Source organism: Halichoeres trimaculatus, unplaced genomic scaffold (genome assembly GCF_033239565.1).
Source record: "Halichoeres trimaculatus isolate MK-OKI-2021-1 unplaced genomic scaffold, fHalTri1.1 fHalTri1_scaffold_1, whole genome shotgun sequence".
Taxonomy (NCBI): Eukaryota; Metazoa; Chordata; class Actinopteri; order Labriformes; family Labridae; genus Halichoeres; species Halichoeres trimaculatus.
Genome location: NW_027437179.1, coordinates 7,421,470 through 7,442,842, shown reverse-complemented (window position 1 = coordinate 7,442,842; position 21,373 = coordinate 7,421,470). Strand labels below are relative to the sequence as shown.

The following is a 21,373-nucleotide window of genomic DNA, read 5'->3' as shown; positions in this document are numbered from 1 at the left end:
GCACTTAAAGATTAAACAGAGTCAGTTTAACGACAGGAAACGAGACCTGGAGCAGGAAGAGGGAGGACAAAGTACCTCGAAGGTTCTTGACAAAGTCCTCCAACTTCATCTTCCTCTCAGGCTTGACGTTGGGGCTGTACATGTCTGTGTTGAGGAGGATGATGGCAAAGGCCAGGATGAAGATGGTGTCGGGGTTCCTGAACTGACGCACCACTCCCGGATTGCAGATGCAGTAGCGCTGACTGCGAAGAGGACACATGAGATTTTTGGTTAGATTAACTTCTCTGTTCAGACCTTTAGTTTGATGCTGAGTGGAAGAAGAATTTTCAAGTTGGTGGAAACGTAATATTGACAAATGTTAAAATCTAGTTTATCATAATGTCTTATGACTTAAGATATGAGACACTGGATCAGTGTTAATGTCAACAAAGACTATGACGAACAATATTCTACTACGAACCTTTTTCACAGACGAAAACTAAACAAAAACTGAATAAAAAATTGGACATGATGACGAAGGCTGTGAGCAAATTTAACTGACACTTTAGCCAACGAAGAATACGAGACGAAAATGATGGAAGGGGACACAGGCCCGGAAATGAAATGTGTCATGGAAGCTTTTAACACTGTACCCAGGCTGTCTACACCAGCAGCTCTTTTTTTAATCATACACTACCGCCCATTACCTTGACGACACGTACGTGCACGCACATGTGCAACAGTTCTTGATGATCATGAGATTGAGTAAAAACCTTTGTTATTATTTAGTCCATGGTAAAAAAAGAGGATTTATACAGTAAGAAGAGCAAGGGTGGTGTTGAATAGGCGAGGGAAAAAAAAAAGAAAAACATCACAGTCTGACGCCACATGTGCCAAACTTTGTAACTTTTTCATCAGACGAGCTGCGGGATGAAAAAGAAACTCCAGATGGAGAGGATGAAACAGGTAAGGCAAGATGTGAAAAAAAAAAACTACAACACTGCCCGCAAACCACCGTCCAAGTTTTTGAATTGTGTATCGTTATAACATAACTCTACTACTTTTTCTCCTGTGTTTGTCTGGAGATCCTACATGTAACCATGGCTGCATTGTTTACATGTAAAATCAGCTGTTAGCAGCCTGTAGCATGTCAATGCTAAATGGTGTAAGGCCTGATGTTTCCCCGCAAGGTGAGGAGAAGGAGGTAAGGACAACGTGCTGGTTCTTGGTGTTGGCTAAGAAGTGACGACATGAACCTGTCCTTCCATCGTTACTGGGAACGTAAGATCTATCTCCAATAAGTTGTTCGAATAATAGTACGATGTGATGCCATTTAACTTTACAGGTAAACGTCTTTGTCTATAGCCCCTCAGCAGCAGCAGTAGTTTCACAGGAGGAGTAAGACTGAAAGACTTGAGACTAGGCCACGACTAAAACTCTTCTGGTATTAAGTCAACAAAAACTAGACTTAGACAAAAAGGTTTCAGATTATTAAAATATGCTCTAACTAAATGCTGTGATATTCAAAAGACTAAAACTAAGACTAAATCAGAGTTTGCTGCGGAAATTTACACTGCACTGGAACAACCAATTGCTCAGCCTGGCAGTGCAATTGCTACTTTTGAACACCTTTACGAAGAAGAGTGAACATTTTTGTTGGAGCTGCACACTATTGTAAAAGCAACATCAAAATACAACACAGGCTTTCACTTTGACAAGTTTACTCATAGGGGTAAAGTCACCTCTTTAAAAATGCTTTTCATGTTTGATTGCTTCTGAATGTACTTCTTGTCTTGCTTCTTATAAATTCCTGTTTTTTTTCTGTTTTTTTTTTCTTACTAACCAGTCTAAAGCTTCTTTGAGTAGCGCTCTATAAATAAAATATATTATTATTATTATTATCATCATGGTGTTTTTCAAGTCTTACAGACCATTTACAACACTTTTAAGCTGGTAGTCACATTCATCTGTTCACACAGTGATGGCAGGAGCTGTTAGTGAAGGACTGTCTGTATTAGTCAGTCTCATTTATCCACAGTCAATCTCAGCTGAACATTTTAGTTGGAGCAGTCTGGGGTTTAGAGTCTTCCCCATGGACACTTCGACATGTGACTGCAGAGTTAAGGATCAAACAACCAACCAGTGGCATGCACAGAGGGTGGCAGGGGTGTGGGGTGGTCAGTTACCCTGGGGTGCTACAGGGCTCGCTTAAGCGCCAAAACATGTGTTAAAGTGCCCTCCTGGTTGGCAAAACATACCAAACTGCCTCCTTCAGAAGCAAAAACATGTGCTCTCTTCACTAGCGCGAACTAGCATGTGCGCTTTTATTTTTCGCTCCTGCCCTTCAAAAACCTGTGCATGCAACTGCAACCAACCTTCTCCCTGAGAATCAACCAATACCGCCAAAGAATGGTTTATACTTCTGTATCGACTCTACCCTACAGCCACGCCACAGGCCCACGCAGCCTCCACACCTGAGCGGAGACCTACAGAATATTTCCTGCATGTGTAACGTTTCCTGTTTTGCTGCCATCCTGAAGAATTATCAAGCGCAGCAGTAAAGCGAGCAAACAATGAGTCTATGAGGAAGTTCAAAGACATCTACACTTGTATTACTCTCCATCGTAGAACTACAAAGATTGCCAGATAGCAGTGCTAACTTAACATCGGCATGGAGGTTCTCGAATGCATGAGGCTAAGTCATTGCTGATGTTATAAAGCTAACCCGACAAGCTTCAAGTAAGAAAAAAAAAAAACATTTTTACAACAGAGTCTTTGAAAGTGTTGTCAAGTCTTAGCTTGAGTTTCAATCATTTTGTGGCTTGATAAAAACAGGATTCACAGCTTTACAAGAGGAACTGATCTAGGCAAGTGTCAACCTAAACTGTATAACATCACATTGAAGCCTGATGTTTGGCATTTTGGCCATTACCTCTTTTAGGAATTTCACAGAAAAAGGTAAAAACACATTGTTATAACCGTGCCCTCTTTGTGGTTAGCGTGGTTGCTCAGTCACAGGTAAAAATGCCCTAACATGTCCTGTTTCACTGTCTGTTTCCATTGGAAAAACACCCTAAACCACTGACGAGTGGCTTCATTCACTGGCATTTCAAATCAAAGATCTATTTCCAACTACCTACGCTGTCTCTGCAAACCACCAGAATGAATACAGCTTTAAGATGTTGAGACTTTGCTTCACTTTAAATACCAAGAGACTCCATTTTGCACTTGTTTTTCAGTCTGTGGTGGTAAAATGATGTTCATTATGTCAGTGCTCAGCTCATAATTGACGATAAAATCAAGTTTGAATTTTCACTTCACTGATTTAATACATAAAAAATGCCCTGAGGTGGATTTATGTGAAAGTTTCTGCTCTTGTTTTCAATTAGCAGACCAATCATCATACATTTTGACTGAACATAGATATAGACAGATAGAAATGTCACCTCCAGATGATGAATTTTATAACAAAGCATCAATATTATTATTATTCTTCAGTGAAGAATAAATCGATAACCTCTCCTGTCAGTGTTTGATGTTAGCTCCTCTCTGGGTCAGGAATATCAACATCAATATTGATACTGATATTGAGCTGCCCACTATCTGAGCTGTAGTCATACAGTTCAGCAGAACAGTCAGCAGCACAGCAAGGCAGACCACTGGAGTCTGTCGATACAGCCTGCAGCCATCAGAGAGGTCAGTTAACAGCTTTCTGACTCACCATAAAGCGAGTGCATGATCATATCAGGACTGGGCTGCTCGATGATCAGTTATCGTTATCTTCCCTGTGTAGCAGTGTGGCTGCAGTGTTTACTGAGGCAGAAATGTCCTTGCTCCGTGCTGACCGAAGCTTATTCTATCAAGAGGGGTAAATAATATCCATCTAAAACTCTGAGGGAGGTTTTTCCTCAACTCTGGGACCTGATTCCTTCAAGGATAGTTTTCTGTTATCATTGAGGAAAAGAGCCATATTGACTTTAGACTAGTGGGGTCATTCCTGGGAATGTTTAAAAAAACAGTAACTTAATTTTTGACTTGAAAGGTAAAGGGGCTGTGAGAAGTTTCTAAGTGATCTTGAAAAAGTCTCCCTTCTAGATATACGCTTGATCGTAATCCACACTTTAAAATGAGATATCAGCACCAATGTAGGTTATTTCCAAATAATACCCCAAAGCTTCTTCGTAGCTTCACGACGGGCAACACTGGATTGATTTACAGCCGACCAAGTCTCTATGACAACACAATGCTAGCTAGTTTCACGCTAGTTTAGTAGTGAGAAGAGAGATCTGTGTTTTTCTCTGCTGAAAACGATTTCTGTGATTAATTTGTAGTCATGGTGGACACTGGAGCCTAACTGCCAGACAGAAAAAGGACAGAAAAGTAGAAGCTAAAGGCTAACACAGGGGCTAAGCTGCTTAGTAGATAAATGGCAGGACACAGCTAACCAGGATTCACTAGCGTTGCACATTCCAGACATGTCTTAGAGCACCGAGCTGCCAGCTGCGCTGAATATAAACAGCTACTAACTACAAACAAACTGACAGTGTTAGCTTGCTGTCACGTTAGCCCACAGATATGCTAGAGCACAGTGCTGCTAGTAGCTAGCTATGGATGTACGGTACAAACTTCTGTTTGTTGTCATGTTTCAAACAACAGCGCTAAGTAACTGTACTGATAGATATCTTGCCTTGTCGCGTTGTATCCCTTAAAACGTCCTGAACAAAGAAATTAAGATAAACACACACCTTGCTAAAAGTAATTTACGACAGTTTGTGTGTGTGAGACTCCGAGTCAGAAGGTGACGCGGGTGTGCAATTAAAACAGAACTTCCTCACAGCATCTTTAAGAATGTGCTGAAATGGTGCTAAGCTATTTAGTGCTAGGTTAGCATTTTCCTTATATTGTTGTTGTAAAATAACACATTTTCAAACCAGTAAAGATCATTCTTAGTTTGTATTCCTTAATGCAAAACCTAACTGTTACAAAAGATCACATGATTACTTTTTTTAACATCAGTTATTGAGTCTAGGTTTGGGATGAAAACCAAAAAAGTGTTAAGTTTTGGATGATTTTCTTACCTGTAGGCCTCGATCAGCCGCTCAACCTTCTGAGCTTCACCCTGAACTCTGATGTGTGCCTGAAACTTCCTGAGTGCCTCGTCCAGCTCCATACTGGAGAAGTCCATTTCATCCACCACACAGCTGGTACAGAAAAGATAGAGAAATAAAAAAGTTACTAATTATCACATTTAATAAGACAGACAAGGCTACACCTGTTGAGTACAAACCCCAAAAAACTACACTGGTGGACAAAATGTTACAACACCTGAAAAATCTGAGAGTATTGACCTTTTTTTCTCCTGATAATCCTGATAATTAAACCTGCAGATATTTGCTCTGAGCACAACAAATATAGGATGAAGTGAGTCAACTGTTTTTATTTACTTTTAACTAATACTTGGTTCACCCACCTTTTACAGCAGTTGAAGCAGCACATGTCTCTGGCAAAGTGTCGATATATTTCCTGAGAACTTCAACACTAATGTTATCCCATGACTTCCTCAATTCAAACAACTGGCTTTCCTTTGGATGTTTAACAGATCTGTCCACTCCATTTTACAACTTGATCAAATTTATTTGATGGGGCTGAGGTCTCAACTTAAACAGGGCAAGTCCATTAAATTCAATGTTCTTTTTCATGAAGCTATAAACTTCATTATAATGATCTAAAGCTCATTATGATGGCTCCATTCAATGGTTTATAGAGCATCATAACAAAGTGGTGACTTTGTAGTCATTTAATTTCTTTTATGGGTGTTTTTATGGCCAATTCAACACAATAACTGAAACCTCCTAAATGTGCAAAGTGTTCTAATAATTTTGTCCACCACTGTTTAGCAAAGCATATGTTTTAGAAAACATATGATTCATGGCACAATTTATAGAGGGATTTAGGGATGGGTACCTTTCACATTTGAAACGATACGGTACCGATGCCCAGTAGCTGGCAATCAGTACAGGTACTCAACGGTACCAGTTTTCAGTACTATTTTGTGTTTATGTGGTAAAAATATCAATTTCTTTAGTAATAAAGTTTTTTTTTATTTTTATTTTTACCATATTTACTCTTCAATATATAACCTTGCAATGCTGTGTTCATGTCCAGCATGGAAAATAACCTACTCTACCACTCCCTCACAGTCACAAGGATGCATTTAGGTACCTAAACATGGTACCATTTGATTCTACGTGAATTGGTACCTGGTACTTTTGACGTATGGAAATGGAAATATTCTTTTTAAACTTTCTGAAGCGTTGGTGGACTCTGAGGACGGGAAGCTGTGTGATGCAGGATGGGTATGAACCTCCATTTGTTGAGTTTTCTATCTATAAAATGTATTTTTCTCTCAACCACTCCTTCTCTTTCCTTCTCCTTCTTCCACTTTATAAAAACCGATCATGGAGCTCATTCGCCTCCTCTGTACTACATCAGAAACATGGCAGTGCATGATGGCAGGCCCTGTGGAAGAGGATCCATCCTATGTAGATATAAAAGGCTCAGTCTGAACCAACAAAGACAACACAACTGCCATATTAAGGGATTAAACACTAATTGGAAAAGACTTATTAATATAATAATCTATCTGACAAGTCAGCTTTGCAGAAGAAGCCGCCTGCCACAGAAATTTACAAGTTAATTAGATTTAAAACCCAAAAAGCAACAATTTGCCGCAGGATTATTTTTTCTACTTGACACAGTGATCTGAGAAATGCTCCGTACAGCTGAAGATAAGTGCACAGCACAGGGATTATTTCTATGGTGGTTAGAAAGCAACACCCACAGTGGTTTTCCCACCGTTCATTAAAAATTATTGATAGCTGCAGCTGTATTGACGTATTTTTCCGTTGTGACAATGACACTTCTTGTTTAATGATGGACCCGAGGACTTTATCTCCTCTGGAGGGCGGGCTGTGCTGCTTTCCAGAGCCGTGATGCTCTGATACCGTGCATGTCAACGTTCATTGGCGTTCTCTCAAGGAGCCCTTTAGGTACGCCCGTCAAACTGACACTGACGGACCTCTTTCCTGCCCTTATCGTCCGCTGAATCTCAATGTGCCCTGATAGAGCTGGTGTGCTTCAAGTGTGTTTCAGATTGGTCCATCCACTCTAAATGATAAAGCAGAGGTTCGATTTGAATGTCGCAAAGACTCGCCACTGAAAGACGATCTTTACGACTTCCCTGTTGGAAGAACTGAAGGATAAAAATGGGTTTGGTATGTTTATCCAAGCATCCAAGCAATTTCCTGAGAGGATTCTATTTCTGTTTACTTCCTGGATGTAACTTGAGTCATTATGTAGTACTCAGAAACTCCAAAGACTGTCTGAATAAGTTTAGATTGCAACCATATTTGTGACTAAATGAGGATTTGTGTTCCTGAAAGGCAGATAGGACAAGTTTCTCTGCCGCTGCACAGTTATCAAGTAAAGTCAAAAGCCTGTTTCAGAATATTTCAATGCACAAACGCATTAAAAGAGTTCAAACTCACTCAAGGACATCTCTGTTGAACTGCTTCTGTCTGTTTCCCAGGAACTCTCCAATCATCTGCCTACTCAAGCCTTTCCTTTGGAGCAGGAAGTGAGCCACACCCACCGGAGTGTCGGGGACAAAGTTCCTCTCGATCAGATACTGGATGCCTTTTTCTGGTTTCCTGCAGGAAAGGGGAGAAGAGCAGAGAGAAAATGGGTGAGGACAAAATCCAAATCTGTGATTATCCCACTGCACTTGTTCCCCTTGCCAAATGTGTGTCAGATGAGGGACAGGATTTAGGGAAGCAGGGAGGGGGTTGATGGAACGGGCAGAGGACAGAGAGCTCGGGAACTACTTTCCTCTTCTGTCTGATCAACCATGATTAAAAGGAACTTCATGGCCAGCTCTGGGGAAAACCAAATCCACCGTCATCTATCATTAAATGAAATCACACTGGCTGGCATGATTCACTCATCCTGAAATAGCAGAATGACTTCTAAATTTATTAGTATCTAAAGTGAAACAGACAGCTGTCATGTATCAAGAGACACCACTGTTCATTTTTCAGATTTTAATTTCAGGATGTTTCATAAAGAGAAATCCAGAAGTGATGGACTACATTTGATTTACTCTCCTGTTCCTCAGAGTGTTCACTGCAAAACAGTGGAATCTAATCAAGTGTTTTTCTCTTATTTTTGGAAAAAAAAATGGTCTGGTTAAACTTGATTTGAGCCACATTCAACTGGTATGTCCTGGAAAATGTCTTCTTCCAAGTTATTTAAAGACAAAAATGAGGTCTGAATTGCTTGTAACAAATAAAACCTAGAAAACTACTCAGGGCGCAGACCTCCATCAAGCATATTGTAATTGTCACCAACACTTTCGTCCTACTTTAATGTTATACTCCCTTTCAGCAGACTGTCAGCTACAATTAAAGTTGAAGCAGACAAGTGCTGGGAATTAGGATGACCCAGTACATATTTCATATTCTGGATCTTAGTATCCAGAATATTGGTAGGATCTGGATCATACTTTTACATCCGTCAGAAATGATGGTGACCTTGTCCTGTATTGTTTTGCAAAGCAATCCAACCATTTATGGTGGAGTTATATGGTGAAAACGGCCCTATCTCACAATGATAAAGAATCCTTTAAAAGAATCCTGGATCCAGACGGTGATCCAGATCACCTCCAAAATTTAAACACTTCTTTCTTTTCCCATTTTGAACATTTCCTGAAAATTTCATCAACAACTGTTTGTTAGTTTTCAAATTATGTTGTTCAAACATACAGACAAACTCTCTCCAAAAAACATAAACTCCTTGGCGGAGATAAAAATTTGCTGATGGAATAAGAAAAATTTCCCAGAAAATTAGCTTGAAACTAGAATAATGTCTTAATACAAGTAACTTGTCTCTTGTTCCATTGGCAGATTAATTGTTACTTGTACCAAGCGATTCAGACCTCATTTATGTCTAGAAATAACTTGAAACAAGCATTTTTCTGGACTTGTCAGGTCAACATTGGTTAATACAATCCAAAAAAGAGTTTTCGTCTTATTTTCAGTAGAAAATGTCTTTGAAGACTTAATATGAGCCTCAGTCACCTGAGCACTCCAGAAAAGTGTCTTTTTTCAATTGTTTAAAGGCAAAAATGAGGTCTGAATTGCTTGTGACAAGTTCAAAAAAATCTGCCAATGGTATATGAAAATTTGCTAGAAAAGTTGCGTTTAACTAGAATAGTGTCTGAACACAAGCAACGTTTTTCTTGTTACTTGTAGCAAGTAATTCAGACCTCATTTTGTCTTGAAATAACTTGACACTAGAATTTTTTATGGACTTGTCAGGTAACCGTGGCTCATACACTCCAAAATACTAAAATCTTATCTAGAGTTTTTGTCTTATTTTCAACAGAAAATGCCTTTTTAGAATTAACAGGAGCCACATTCACCTGACCAGTCCAGGAAAATGTCTTGTTTCAAGTTATTTTAAGACAAAAATGAGGTCTGAATTTCTGTAAAAAAAATTAAAAATGTCTGCCAATGGAACAAGAGAAAAGTTACTTGTATTGAAACAATCTAGTTTCAGCAAGCAAATTTTTTTGCAAATGTTTCTTGTTCCATTGGCAGAGTTATTGTTACTTGTACCAAGCAATTCAGATCCAATTTTTGTCTTGAAACAACTTAAAACAAAACCCTTTTCTAGACTTGTCAGGTGAACATGGCTCATTTTCAAAAATAAGACAAAATCACTTAATAAGATTTCATTTTTTATCCAGGGTGTGGCTTGGCATTAACACTTCTTTTGTAACAAAGTGGGCCTACGTACTTGTTGAAGAGGTTGAGGCCGATGCGGTAGTGCCTTTTGCGGATGATGTCGTTGCTGAATGCCGGTGAGTCCCAGCTGTTGCGGGTCTCTTTGTGGTACGTCTGCTTGCTGAGCGTCTGCTCCCTCAGGCTGTCCCTGGACGAGGACTCGGAGCTGCAGTTGATGGTGTCGTTAGAGTTGGATGTGCTGTTGATGCTGTCGTTGTCGCCATCTGAGAAATCCGACTCTGACTTGCTCTGCCGGTTGGCCGTGCCATTGATGGCCAGGTGGGCTTCCAGTTGCCGTGGCCGATGGCGGCTTCCGTCATCTTCCCTAGAAGGTCCTCTTGGTGGGAGGCCGTGGCTGATGTGTTTGGGGCTGCTCTGCTGGTTGCTGAGGGTCCGCTCGTAGGCGTTCTGTCTCTTCAAAGAGCTGCGGTCAGATCGATCGCTCAGCTCCACTGAGCTGTCGCTGGGAGGCTCGATGGTCAGGAGGGGTAAGTGGTCTACCCGCAAACGCTGCTCTTGGCACTCAAGCGAGGGTGTGCTGCGGCAGCTGGTGTCTGTGTCCCCTTTATCGTCCTTATGAGCCAGAGACCAGTAGTCCTGGGAGGAGTTGAGGGACCTCTGACGTAGGTCAGATTCAGTGCTGGAGGGCCGGTCCACTGACTGAGACAGGGGCAGAGGTGGGGACAGCTCTTCCTCGTCTATGTAAAGAGTGACATCGCTGTATGATGCCGTCATCTCGTCCACCTTGCGATGATCTGAAGCACTGTGCAAAGGTTTCATCTGGCAGCTCACCTCCCTCTCCATGTCCTGGTGACCTCTTCCCTGCTCCAGCTGGTTTTCATCCCCGTGCAGACTCCGACAGTTCAGAGCATCATCTATGGACTCAGCTAATGACTTGACCTGCCTGGAAAAGGCATCCTCTAGTTCAGTGATAGCGTCTGTAAAGTCGCTCTGTCCCGTGGGCGTCTTGGCCTGCATGCCCATCTCCCCACCATGCTCCGACTGCACCAGAGCACCGATTTTGGTGCCATCATCTGTCAGTGAGAGCTGCTTTCCCTCGAAGTAGGAGCTGTGGACTTTTTCAGGTCCTTCAAAGGAAAACTGCATTCTCATATTGGATAGGACGATCCTTCTGGACATACGGTTCTCAGACATAGAACTTCTAAGACGCTCAAAGTTCTTGTTCATCTGGTACTGGCGGAAGGCTGTCTGGATGGTTCGGGCTGCATGCCGGGTTATGAAACGCCCACCATATTTACGCTCTAGCATCTCCACCTGCAGGAGGAAAAGAAAGTCAGCGTCAACAAATGTTTCCTTCCTCTCAGAAAGTGATAACAGGTACGATGAAAACCTACAGTATTCAGGGAGTTTAAACTTGAAGTGTTATCTATCAGCTTTTCATCCGTGTGCTCATAATAATCCAAGAAGTCAAAGTTTAACCAAAGTATGAGTTAATATGTTTCTTCAGGCAGAGCTAAAGAGCTTCAAAGTGGGGATGATCACTGCTGTGAATCCAACCTTGACAAAGCCAATCATCATGTGAGCCGTAAAACTACAAACTCTGCTCTGTTTTTAAGCTCACAGAGGGTGAATGTTTGTGACATAAATTAAATCTCTGTCTTGAATATGTGCAGGGGAACAAAGGCTGCTTTGATCTGGCTACAAAGTTAGACTTACTTTGGGAGCGTGGATTAGACGGAATAAAAAATGAAGCTGCCGTCTGATCAGCTTTTATCATGGCCTTAAAACCTCAAGAAGGGTGATAGTTTTAAAAAATGAATTGAATTTAGGGTTTATTAGACTGCGATAGATGCCAGGGAAAGAGGGATCATGTTAAATCGTGTGGAATCCAATTTGACTGATAAATGGTGAAGGACCTCATAATGATGACGAGGAAGTGTTCGTGAAAGACCCATTGAAAAAACAATTAAGATGAAAAAAAGATTAAAAAGAGATGATGTATGATTATTGTTGAGGACTCAGAAAGAAAAATGTGCGACTGTAAAAAAGCGGCCAACAGCGAGCGCTGCAGTGTTTCAATATAAAGACAGGCTGAGCTCATTTAAAAGGAATGATTGCAGAGTGTCAAACTTATCATCCAGATGAGTCAAATACTTGATTCTTATCAGTCAAAACTATTTGATGATGGTTATTAATCTGAGTATTAAAAGCAAGGTTACCAAGGAAACAGCTACATCTCACCACCTGCACTTCTCATGAGTGTGACAAAACGTTACTTTCCCAAAGCCCCAGAAGACAACATGGAAGACTTTTTGACAGTAACTTAATTCTAATTAACTCACATCCTCATCAACAAGCCAGCTTTTAATGATCCTGGGAAGCAGAACGTCACTTATCACATTTCCCGCCTCATCATGGAACAGCTGAAGAAGCCTTTTGACTAGCTTAAAGAAACAGACGTCACCCATCTGTTTCTGAAACAGACTTTTGAAGCAGATCGGCTATCGCAGCCATGTCGGAAATGACAGGGGCTTCGAGTACAGCTAAAGGGCACACATCAGTCACGTGAGCTGAGCTGTGTCTCTGATTGGGTGGGCTCAAGATCTTAATATCCTCTGAACAGTGTGTGCCGATAGTAAAATAAATGATTCAGACAGGAGATGTTTTTCTAACCAGGCTGTGAATAGGTTCATTTCTGCTTTGAAAACAGCTTTTTTTTTGCTTGTTGTGTATGTGACTTCTGGTACTTCCAGAGTCAGCCTCAAGGGGGCACTTGAGAAAGAGCAGATTTTAGCACTTCAGCATTGTATTCTTAGACCGGAGGTTGCCGCTTGGTTCATTATTGCTAACACAGAGCTGTTTTCTTCTGAACATGATCATTGTGTGGTGGTCAACACCTTCCATCAGTGCCAGCTGAAGCAAAGATAGATAGCAGATAAACTACCATGGCAGGAGAGAAGAGGAGAAGTGCCGCTTGGATACGACGTCTAAGATTCTGACCCATTGACTAGTCTCTGTGACATCATCCATCTGTTCCTGATGCAGAGTAATGAAGTCAACCGTTGGCAGGAGCCATATTGGAAATGCTGGCTTAAGAGGCAGGCTTCAATCCACCACACTAACACATGCATAGTACCAGGCCTGTCAGTCAGCTAAGCTTTGCCCCTGATTGGACAAACTAATGATCTTAAAATCTTCAAAACTGCTGAGTTAGACAACAAAATCACCCTGACAGTGAGTGGTGAAATTAGCGATTCAAACGCAAGCAGTTTTTTCAAACCAGGCTGTAAACATGTTTTTATGATAGCAGAAAAGTCTGATTTTCTGGCCTGGTATGTATGTGGTTTCTGGTCTTTCTGCAGCATTTCTTCAAACTGGAAGTTGCTTCTTGTTCTGACTTTGTCCTCTGAGTGGTAATTTTTTCAGCTACTACTGATGTTTTTGTTTCAAACATGTTGCCTAAACCTCTTCAGAACATTTACCTCACCATAGGCACAGCTCAATTATTGGTTTACAACTTTTGCAGTGTCTACCTGTGGTCATCATACTGTTATCTAAAGCTAAAATATTCAATATGTGTGCTGAAACACACACCACAAATAGAGCTGCTTTGCTGCAATTTCATTTATCAGTTTATTGCCCTACATGTTTATTGAGGAAATGTTTGTCTATCAATAAAAAACAACAACTTTAAATTAGGATTTAATTATGTATCCAGACTTAATTGCACCTATGAGTTGCAGTGAACAATATCCTAGTGCTAACAATATTCTCAGCCCACCTTCGACCTCAGCGACTGTACTGCTTTTTCCTCTTGGTGCTATAAAACATCTACACCACTGTGTAAACCAGAAAGTTGCTAACTGTTGCTGCTTTTTCTATAACAGTCCTGAGTCTGGTTAAAAAAAAATCTGTAACAAATTTTTATGGCTCTTAAGGTAAATAAAAATATGGTAATAAACAGACTTTTGATCTGAGGCTCCCTGTGATACAATGTCTTAAACAGTGTTTGTGACTTTGCTTTAAATCACTGTCTCAGTGGTATGATTATGTTTCAAACACTGTGTCTAAGGAAGCAGCTCTTCCTGCTCTGTGTGTCGCCCCCCTCACCTGCTTGTCCTGGAGGTCTGATGAGAGCTCATAGCTCTCAGACAGCGAGCGGGAGCGTTTGATGGCCTCCTCCTCTGCCTGCTTGCGGAGGATGGACTGGGAGTGCTGGAGCTTTGGTCGGCGGGGCCGCTGGTGGCCCGGGAGGAAGATGTGTCCGTAGAGCTGGCTATCCAGGTGGTCGGGGCCGAGCCCGCCACTGTGGGTCACTGGGACGCAACTGTAGCCGCTGCTGGGGTCCACAGAGGCGCCCACCTCACCGCCTGGAGCATCACCTTCCACACTGTAACAGAGGAGAGCACACACAGTGCAGAGGGTTAGTCTGCTGAGTCACTCCTCTGAGGGCTGCTGTGTGGTTCAGCAGGAATCACGTGACAGATGGAAAAAGTGAACTTTGATACTCCTGCCAGGGTATAAATGTGAGGGGGAGAATTTATAGCAGCAGTTTGAGCACTGCCTGTTGTCCTGTCTCATGAGGAAATAGCTCTCACACTGTGCCACTGTGTCACTGTGCCTGTGATCTGTGATTGTTGTTCTGGGTAGAGGAGAGACCACACTATGTAGAATACATACAGGAGATTTTAACCCAATTCACAAGAGGCTGGCATTGTTAAATAATAAGGCATCAGGAAATATTCTGAGCCAAAATAAACCAATATTCAGTCACACAAGAGTGAAAACTGTGAGTCATGCACTAAACTGGTCGTATGACTTCAGCACTTAACCTTCCACACCTTTAACACATATCAGTATTAACGAGGAGATCTCTGCAGCTGCTTTTTACTTTATCATTCATCAGAGTTAACATGTTTCCTCCTGTTTTTAAAACCTTACATGAAGGTCTGATGAAACCCCAAGAATCTCATAGCTAAATGCTTGTTTTCCAAATACTCAAAGACATTACTCAATCCAGCCTCTCTTTGGTTTCTAAAGCCACGCCGGGATGACTTTGGCCAAAATAACTCTGATGATGTCATCTGCTTTTAGCGAACTCCCCCAGGTCAGACATTATGAAATAAAAGAGTGCTGGTTTTGAACATCAAGCTGTCCTGATGTTAAAAAAAAATCAGCAGGGTGGCTCTGTTAAAGCCTAAAAACCAATGTTCCTATAAAACTGATGTCAAAATGCCTAAATGTTTCAAAAAAGCATCAGTTGTTTTAACCCTTTAAGACTGACCATCGGGCAAGTCCCCCAGGACATGTTCTTACATTTTCACACATTGTAAACCCCAAAGTTCAAAGTGCTCAATTGGATTAAGCTATAAAAACTTACAATTTGTTAGTTGAAAGTCTGAGTCTTTCAGTGTTGAAACTGATGATTTCTGTGTAAATTTAACTTTTGTTTCTGTTTAAATAAGCGCAACTCAAAATCATTAGTTTCTGAGACTGCGTTTCGAACAGTGAGTGAGAAGGGGAGACAGTCGATATGAGACCCTGCTGAACTTCTAGACATGCAGCAGTGGCACAGGTTCTCTGTGCTCCACATGACACGGACTGTTGTCTGTGCTTCACAGCATGGACCAGCTGTCTGTGCTCCTCGTAGCATCCATCAGCTGTCTATGCTCCATGTGGTATGGACTGGCTGTCTACGTCAAAAATAAATAAATAAATATATCTTTTTACATTTTTAAAATTGGCTGAAATAGCATGATAGTCCAGTCACATTTCATTTATTAATATATTAACCATTTGGCACACACTGCAGAAGTCAGTAGGTACAAGACCCCGTGCCATGGAGCACAGACTATTTTGTATGCAAAAGAATGATCAATCTAGCTCCTCTAGTTTTAAATCTACCACCATTAAAAATGAATATGCAGAATGCAGCGCTAGCACTATGCTAGGCTCTACAGGGTTAAATAAGATCCTAGTGTTGAACATAAAGATGCTGTGATTAGCATTTTTTAACCTTATTTTACCCATCCAAGTTAAATAAATAAATAAATGAATATTGTATATCCACATCAAGTGTCGGCTGTAACTGAGCTCCAGATCTCAATCTCTGTGACCCATTTGTTCAGCAACTGCAGAATGAGAACAAAGATTTGTACCAAATCACAAACAGCGCCGTTGTGCATTCAAACAAACAGCATGAATCATGATTCCTCTGTGAGAAGCCAGAGCTGAGACAGCACCAGACAAGCCTGGGAGAGAGGCTTCTGATATTTACAGTGTTTCATGTCTTCTGACCTCTCAACACGCTTTATGTAAATGTCAGAAGTCACACAACAACACACAGGCTCTCATGCATCTTCAGCTGGGAGCAATTTCAGGATCCAGTGTCTTTTTCCAGGAACACTTCGTCAAACTGTCTTCGACTGCCAATCCAATCCCACTGATTAGAAGACGACATGTTCGACTTCCTGAGCCACAACTGCCTCTGTATGTGGCTCAAACCCTGCTTGGCAGGTGTTATATGTTGTGAGTGTAGTGAGTAAAGCCTGTTGTAGTTTAGTCATTGATCAGATGTTCACAGCTATGAATCATAGAGACCAGAAAACCATCAATTCATGAGGCAGGTTACAGGTCTGCTGCTGTCAGACTGCCGTCTACAGCTGCATCATAACAATCTGAGAGACACAGAGACAAAGAGAGTCTCCTGTTCCTGAGTCCAAACAATCATACACCAGCAAACCAGAGTCAGCGTCATTAGACTGTTTGTCACGAGCTGATGAATGAAGCAGGATGTCCTAATGGACCTCATTCCCTTTGGAGGGATGTGTCAAGGTTAGATCATACAGACTGCAATGATAGCTTCACTGGAGAGGAACGTGTGAGGTGAAAAGAGAAATTATATATGACGCCAATGATTACCATGTTCACTGAAGACCAGAGGGTGTCATTTGTACAAGCTTCCATTAGCCTGTATCTGCTGAAAAGTTTATTTCAGGTATCAGCAGAAAGTACGGACTCAGTTCTGCCTGTTAGGAGAGATGAATGGCAGATATTAAACTTTAATTGGCTTTTATTTGCCTAAAAGGGTAGAAACTGCACGATAGCTTATATTCAGTGCAGCTATTCACCATTTTCAGAGGACTGGTCTTAAAACAGCAGTGAAAGCTACATCTCATCCATGACTGCTCTGTTCCCAGCATATTATTCTAGTAACAGTCTATTCTCACCTACAGATAGCTGTTTTGAAAAACCTTGTTAAAGCCCAAAATGAGCAATTTCTCAGTTTAATTAAAAAATGTAATAAAACCCAAATGTAACAAGTTGTTACATCTGGGGTTTTATTACATTTTTCAAAATATTACATATTTTTAAAAAACATTTTGGGCTCAGCACTTTAGTTACATTACTGACCATGGTTGTTATTACGCTTAATGCTCTAACAGGCCATATGGAGCCTTCCATTCTAGTTTGAAGGACTCACAGCCTCTAGTCCAGTGGTTTTTAACCTGGGTTTGATCGAACCCTAGGGGTTTGGTGAGTCAGTCTTAGGGGTTCGGCGGCCTCCGCTGCAAGACACACCTGACTCATTGTGTCAATTTGTGATGAAACGCCCCGCTTGGCCATATTTTAATCCATATTAACTATGTCCAGCAAAAAAACAACAACAACAAAAAAAAGAGAAATTGCTCGGACAAATACGTACAACATGGATTGACATGTATGAGCGTCCTATCTGCATGATTTGCAATGCCAAGTTGAGCAACTCTGGTCTCGCACCAGCAAAACTAAAGGAAGTGGCACTTGCCAAGGTGAAGCCACACATATCTGAACTGGTCTCTCAAAGGCAACAGCAGAAGTCAGACTGATTTGCAGGTGTGTAATTTGTTGTAAGTTCATGCACTGTGTTGGTTGTGTTCTTGGAGCAAGGTGATGTTAATGCACGGTTCATTTTGTGCACCAGTAAAAAAAAACAAACAAACAAACAAAAAAAAAGTATACCTATGTCCTGAATTTGAATAAATTCATATTATTTTTTTCACCAATAAAGGGTTCGGTGCATGGGTAGATGAAGCTGGTGGGGTTCCGTACCTCCAACAAGGTTAAGAACCACTGGTCTAGCCCAACCCACAGACTGTGGATGCTTCTAAGAAACACTTAAAGACCTTCCTCTTTAAAGACTCTTTTACTTAAGTCTTATTGTGTGCTTATTAAAAAATATATAAATAAATAAAAATAAACTTTTTAAATTTTTCCTGTAATGCTTTAAGATTTCTCGAAAGGAAAAGTGTGTTATAAACATTGTTTGGAATAATGGCATTTTACTAACACCATTACTTTTTCCAGTAACAGGGAATCCAATTAGTTTCTACTTAAAACGTTATATGAGGTTTGTTACTATGTCTTTGACCTGGCTCACTCAGCCAGGGACAAAAAGAGGAGCTGCAAATGAAATGTGGGAAAAAGCGGCTGACACACAAGTAATTGTGACAACAATCATGCTTACATGATTTTTAACAAGGAGCTGATGCTAAAGTAAACTTTTCATCAACAAGAATCACACAGCTACCTCTGTGTGTGTCTGTGTAACCTGCAGTCAGAGAGGATCTCCTGCAGCATATTTGGATCAAACCAACTCCAGGGAGAGGGGTGGGTGCTTTCTGAGGTTTGAATGTAAGGCACAAGTCGTCGACTTGTTTTGACTTTAAGAAAATATCAGCGATGACACGACCATACTTCAAATTAAGGGGGTAATGGGGGAAAGTTACAAGTCAGGAGTGGAGCAAGAGACAGGGTTAATAGTGGGAGAATCCCTCCTAAATCAGGAATGCTGACATGTCTCTTGAACTTCTTTTTTTTTTTTTTTTTTTCAAAATTGAATGTCTTTTAAAAAAGTAACACAAGAATTACTTTTCCTAGTAACTAATTTCATTTATAAAGGTGTAATTCAGTGACTAATTAATTGCTTTTTTAAAGTAATTTTCCCAACACTGGATATAAATAAAAATGTATTATTAGTATTATTATTTGTGTCATTGAAGGAAGTGTCTTTTCTCTCCTCCATCTCCTTCTCCTGCTTCATCAACACAGTTTTGGTCGTAAAAAGTACGAATCTAATCAGACAGAAAGAGTCCTATAATTAAACTGAAGGGTGGGCTATGATACGTCCGCTCCAGGAGATGATGTGTGATTGGAAATCCATTTGTTTAGCTGAAGGCAGGCACTGTAAATGTGAAATAATGCACTCAGAGCTTTATGAAGTCTGGCTCTGAGCACGGCGACATTTGAAACATGTTATGTATTCACAAAGCTGGAGTTGTTGCAGTAAGCCTGTGAATCACAGTATTTTCAGATGAGCTGGCTCTGGTTGTGTGAGCCTGTGAGCCCCCATTAGTGTGGGCCGAGAAGGGGAAACTCTCTGTGGGTGAATATTCAATCACTGTGGAGGCAAATATAGAGTATGGATGTGACGTCATGGACGGCTGAGTCACTGCAGCTACATTCACTGAGAAGAAGGAGCGACAGAGCTGAATGTAGTATGAAGCACCCTTTAGCTTGAACGCAGCACAAAAACTCAACAAACAGTGAATCACAAGGTTAAGACACAGAGTTTGAGCCTCAAAGTAGACAAAAGTTTGGGTTAAATTCTCAGGTTTTGGGAGAAAAGACAGATTATAAAGTGGAAGCAGAGCAAAGGAGCAGATACAAGACTCTAACGTTTGTTAAATACATCAAAGGGAACAGTATCTCTTTTTCTCTGAGTGAAGGAACAAAAGAAGAAAGCTGTGAAGAGTTCCCATCTGTTACCCTGATGTTATTTCATCATAATATAATAAGAAAAAAAGCTTTAAACCTCAAGAGTTACCTTTAAAGTTTCCACTGAAGTTGACTATTTAAGGATAAAACCCCTAAAAATGACGAGAACTGTTCAGATTCAGATTCCTGCTTGATGAACCTCTACCAGACAATAATTAAAAGAAGATTAAAGAGGCATCCTGGGAATCTATCCTGCATCGTTTTAAATATTTGATTTCCCAGTTGCAAAATACATTATTTATATCTCTGGGTTCCTCGGGGAAATTTCACTTGTTTCTCGCACAGCGTCATTTGTTCCAAGATTTCAAGACAATGCTTAGTTTGTAATGAGACTGACTGAAAATAGAGGACTTTGAAGTATAAACACTTTCATTTCCATCAGTTAAAACGAGTCTGAGGGGACAGTTTTAGTGACGTACTTTGCAATTAAGATCCTGCAGATAAAGAGTGTTTGTTTGGATTACAATGTGATGCTTGTTTCTGTCACTTGAAGGTAGTTTACGCTCCTGAAAATGCGTGACAGCTACAAATACACAAGAAAATACAAAGTGCACATCATGGCAGCCTTAACTGTCATTACTGGGAAACCACTTATAAACAGAGTTAGGAAATAATGCTACTATTGTTCTTTTAACTAGTTATACAATTGATAATAAAACGTAATAATAATTTTTCAGACGTGAAACCTGTGCCAGCCAATCAGAATGAGCCCCTGTCATTGTCAGCTGTGACATCTGAGAACCTGGAACTCTGTTTCCCAGCGTCCACACAAAACCATGAAACCCGAGTTTTCCAAAGTCTTCACCTTGGCCGTAGTTTTCAGAAACATTTCAGTGACATACAACTGCGGGTTAGTGTGGATGACAGGCCAGCTACATGTGGACATGGCCTTAGTCTCTCAGCTCTGCTCACCAGAGCTTTGTTTTGGTTGATAACATGGCAGTCTGGCAGTCATGCAGCCAATCATATGTGAAGGTATGGGATTATACCATTATGCGATAGCACAGGGGGGGTCACTCAGTCAGTTACGTGTCTTGTCTCCACTCAGTGAGACAGTAGAAAGAGGTAAAAAGGAAAGTGTGTCACATCTTAATAATATGTTAATATGAGTGAGACCCGCAAATGAAGCAGCATCTGCTTTTGTTTTTGTGCAAAATATGTTTGATTTAAGCCTAAGCTGTAAAAGAACTAATGCAAAAAATGAGGCAATGATGAGGCTTTCATAAAACTAAAGGTAGACCGATATATCGGCCGGCCGATATATCGGGCCGATATTTGGACATTTGTCTCTATCGGCCGTATTTTCTTTTAAAAAGCCGATTTTTGATCCGTTGTATAAAATGACGCAATTTTTGATCAGGCACAACAAAGATGAGCACCTCAAACTTGTGGAACCACTTGGATACATTACATACTTTTGTTCAAATTAAATTAATAAGTTTAAATTTCTTTTTTGACATTTTAAGAAGATTGTGAATGTTTACTACTGCTTGTTACATTGTGTGTTTACTCAGACAAAATATTTCATTGTTTTGAAAGCTGAATAAATGTTCAAAGGACACGACTTGTTGTAATAGATTTCTTTTAGTTGCTCAGAAATTGCTGCGTTTCACAAAAATGTGATAAATATATATTTATTTAACAATCGGCCTGAATGTCAAATTGGAAAAATCGGCTATGCGTATCGGCATCGGCTGCCCAAATTTGGAAAGCATCGGCATCGGCCCCCAAGAAACCCATATCGGTCGACCTCTACATAAAACACTAAATGCAAA

At 40.7% G+C, this 21,373-nt stretch overlaps 1 protein-coding gene across 5 annotated transcripts in view; it reads right to left on the bottom strand.

Moving 5' to 3' along the window:
• iqsec1b (IQ motif and Sec7 domain ArfGEF 1b) overlaps window positions 1-21,373 on the bottom strand; it is a 363,229-nt gene that overhangs the window by 16,234 nt on the left and 325,622 nt on the right. For all 5 annotated transcript variants that reach the window (XM_074664297.1, XM_074664380.1, XM_074664623.1 and 2 more), the window contains 5 exons: window positions 13,893-14,172; window positions 9,835-11,096; window positions 7,527-7,688; window positions 5,058-5,180; window positions 76-242 (listed from right to left, as the gene is read on the bottom strand). In XM_074664297.1, the coding sequence (XP_074520398.1) occupies window positions 76-242; window positions 5,058-5,180; window positions 7,527-7,688; window positions 9,835-11,096; window positions 13,893-14,172 (1,994 nt within the window). The remainder of the gene's footprint in view (window positions 1-75; window positions 243-5,057; window positions 5,181-7,526; window positions 7,689-9,834; window positions 11,097-13,892; window positions 14,173-21,373) is intronic.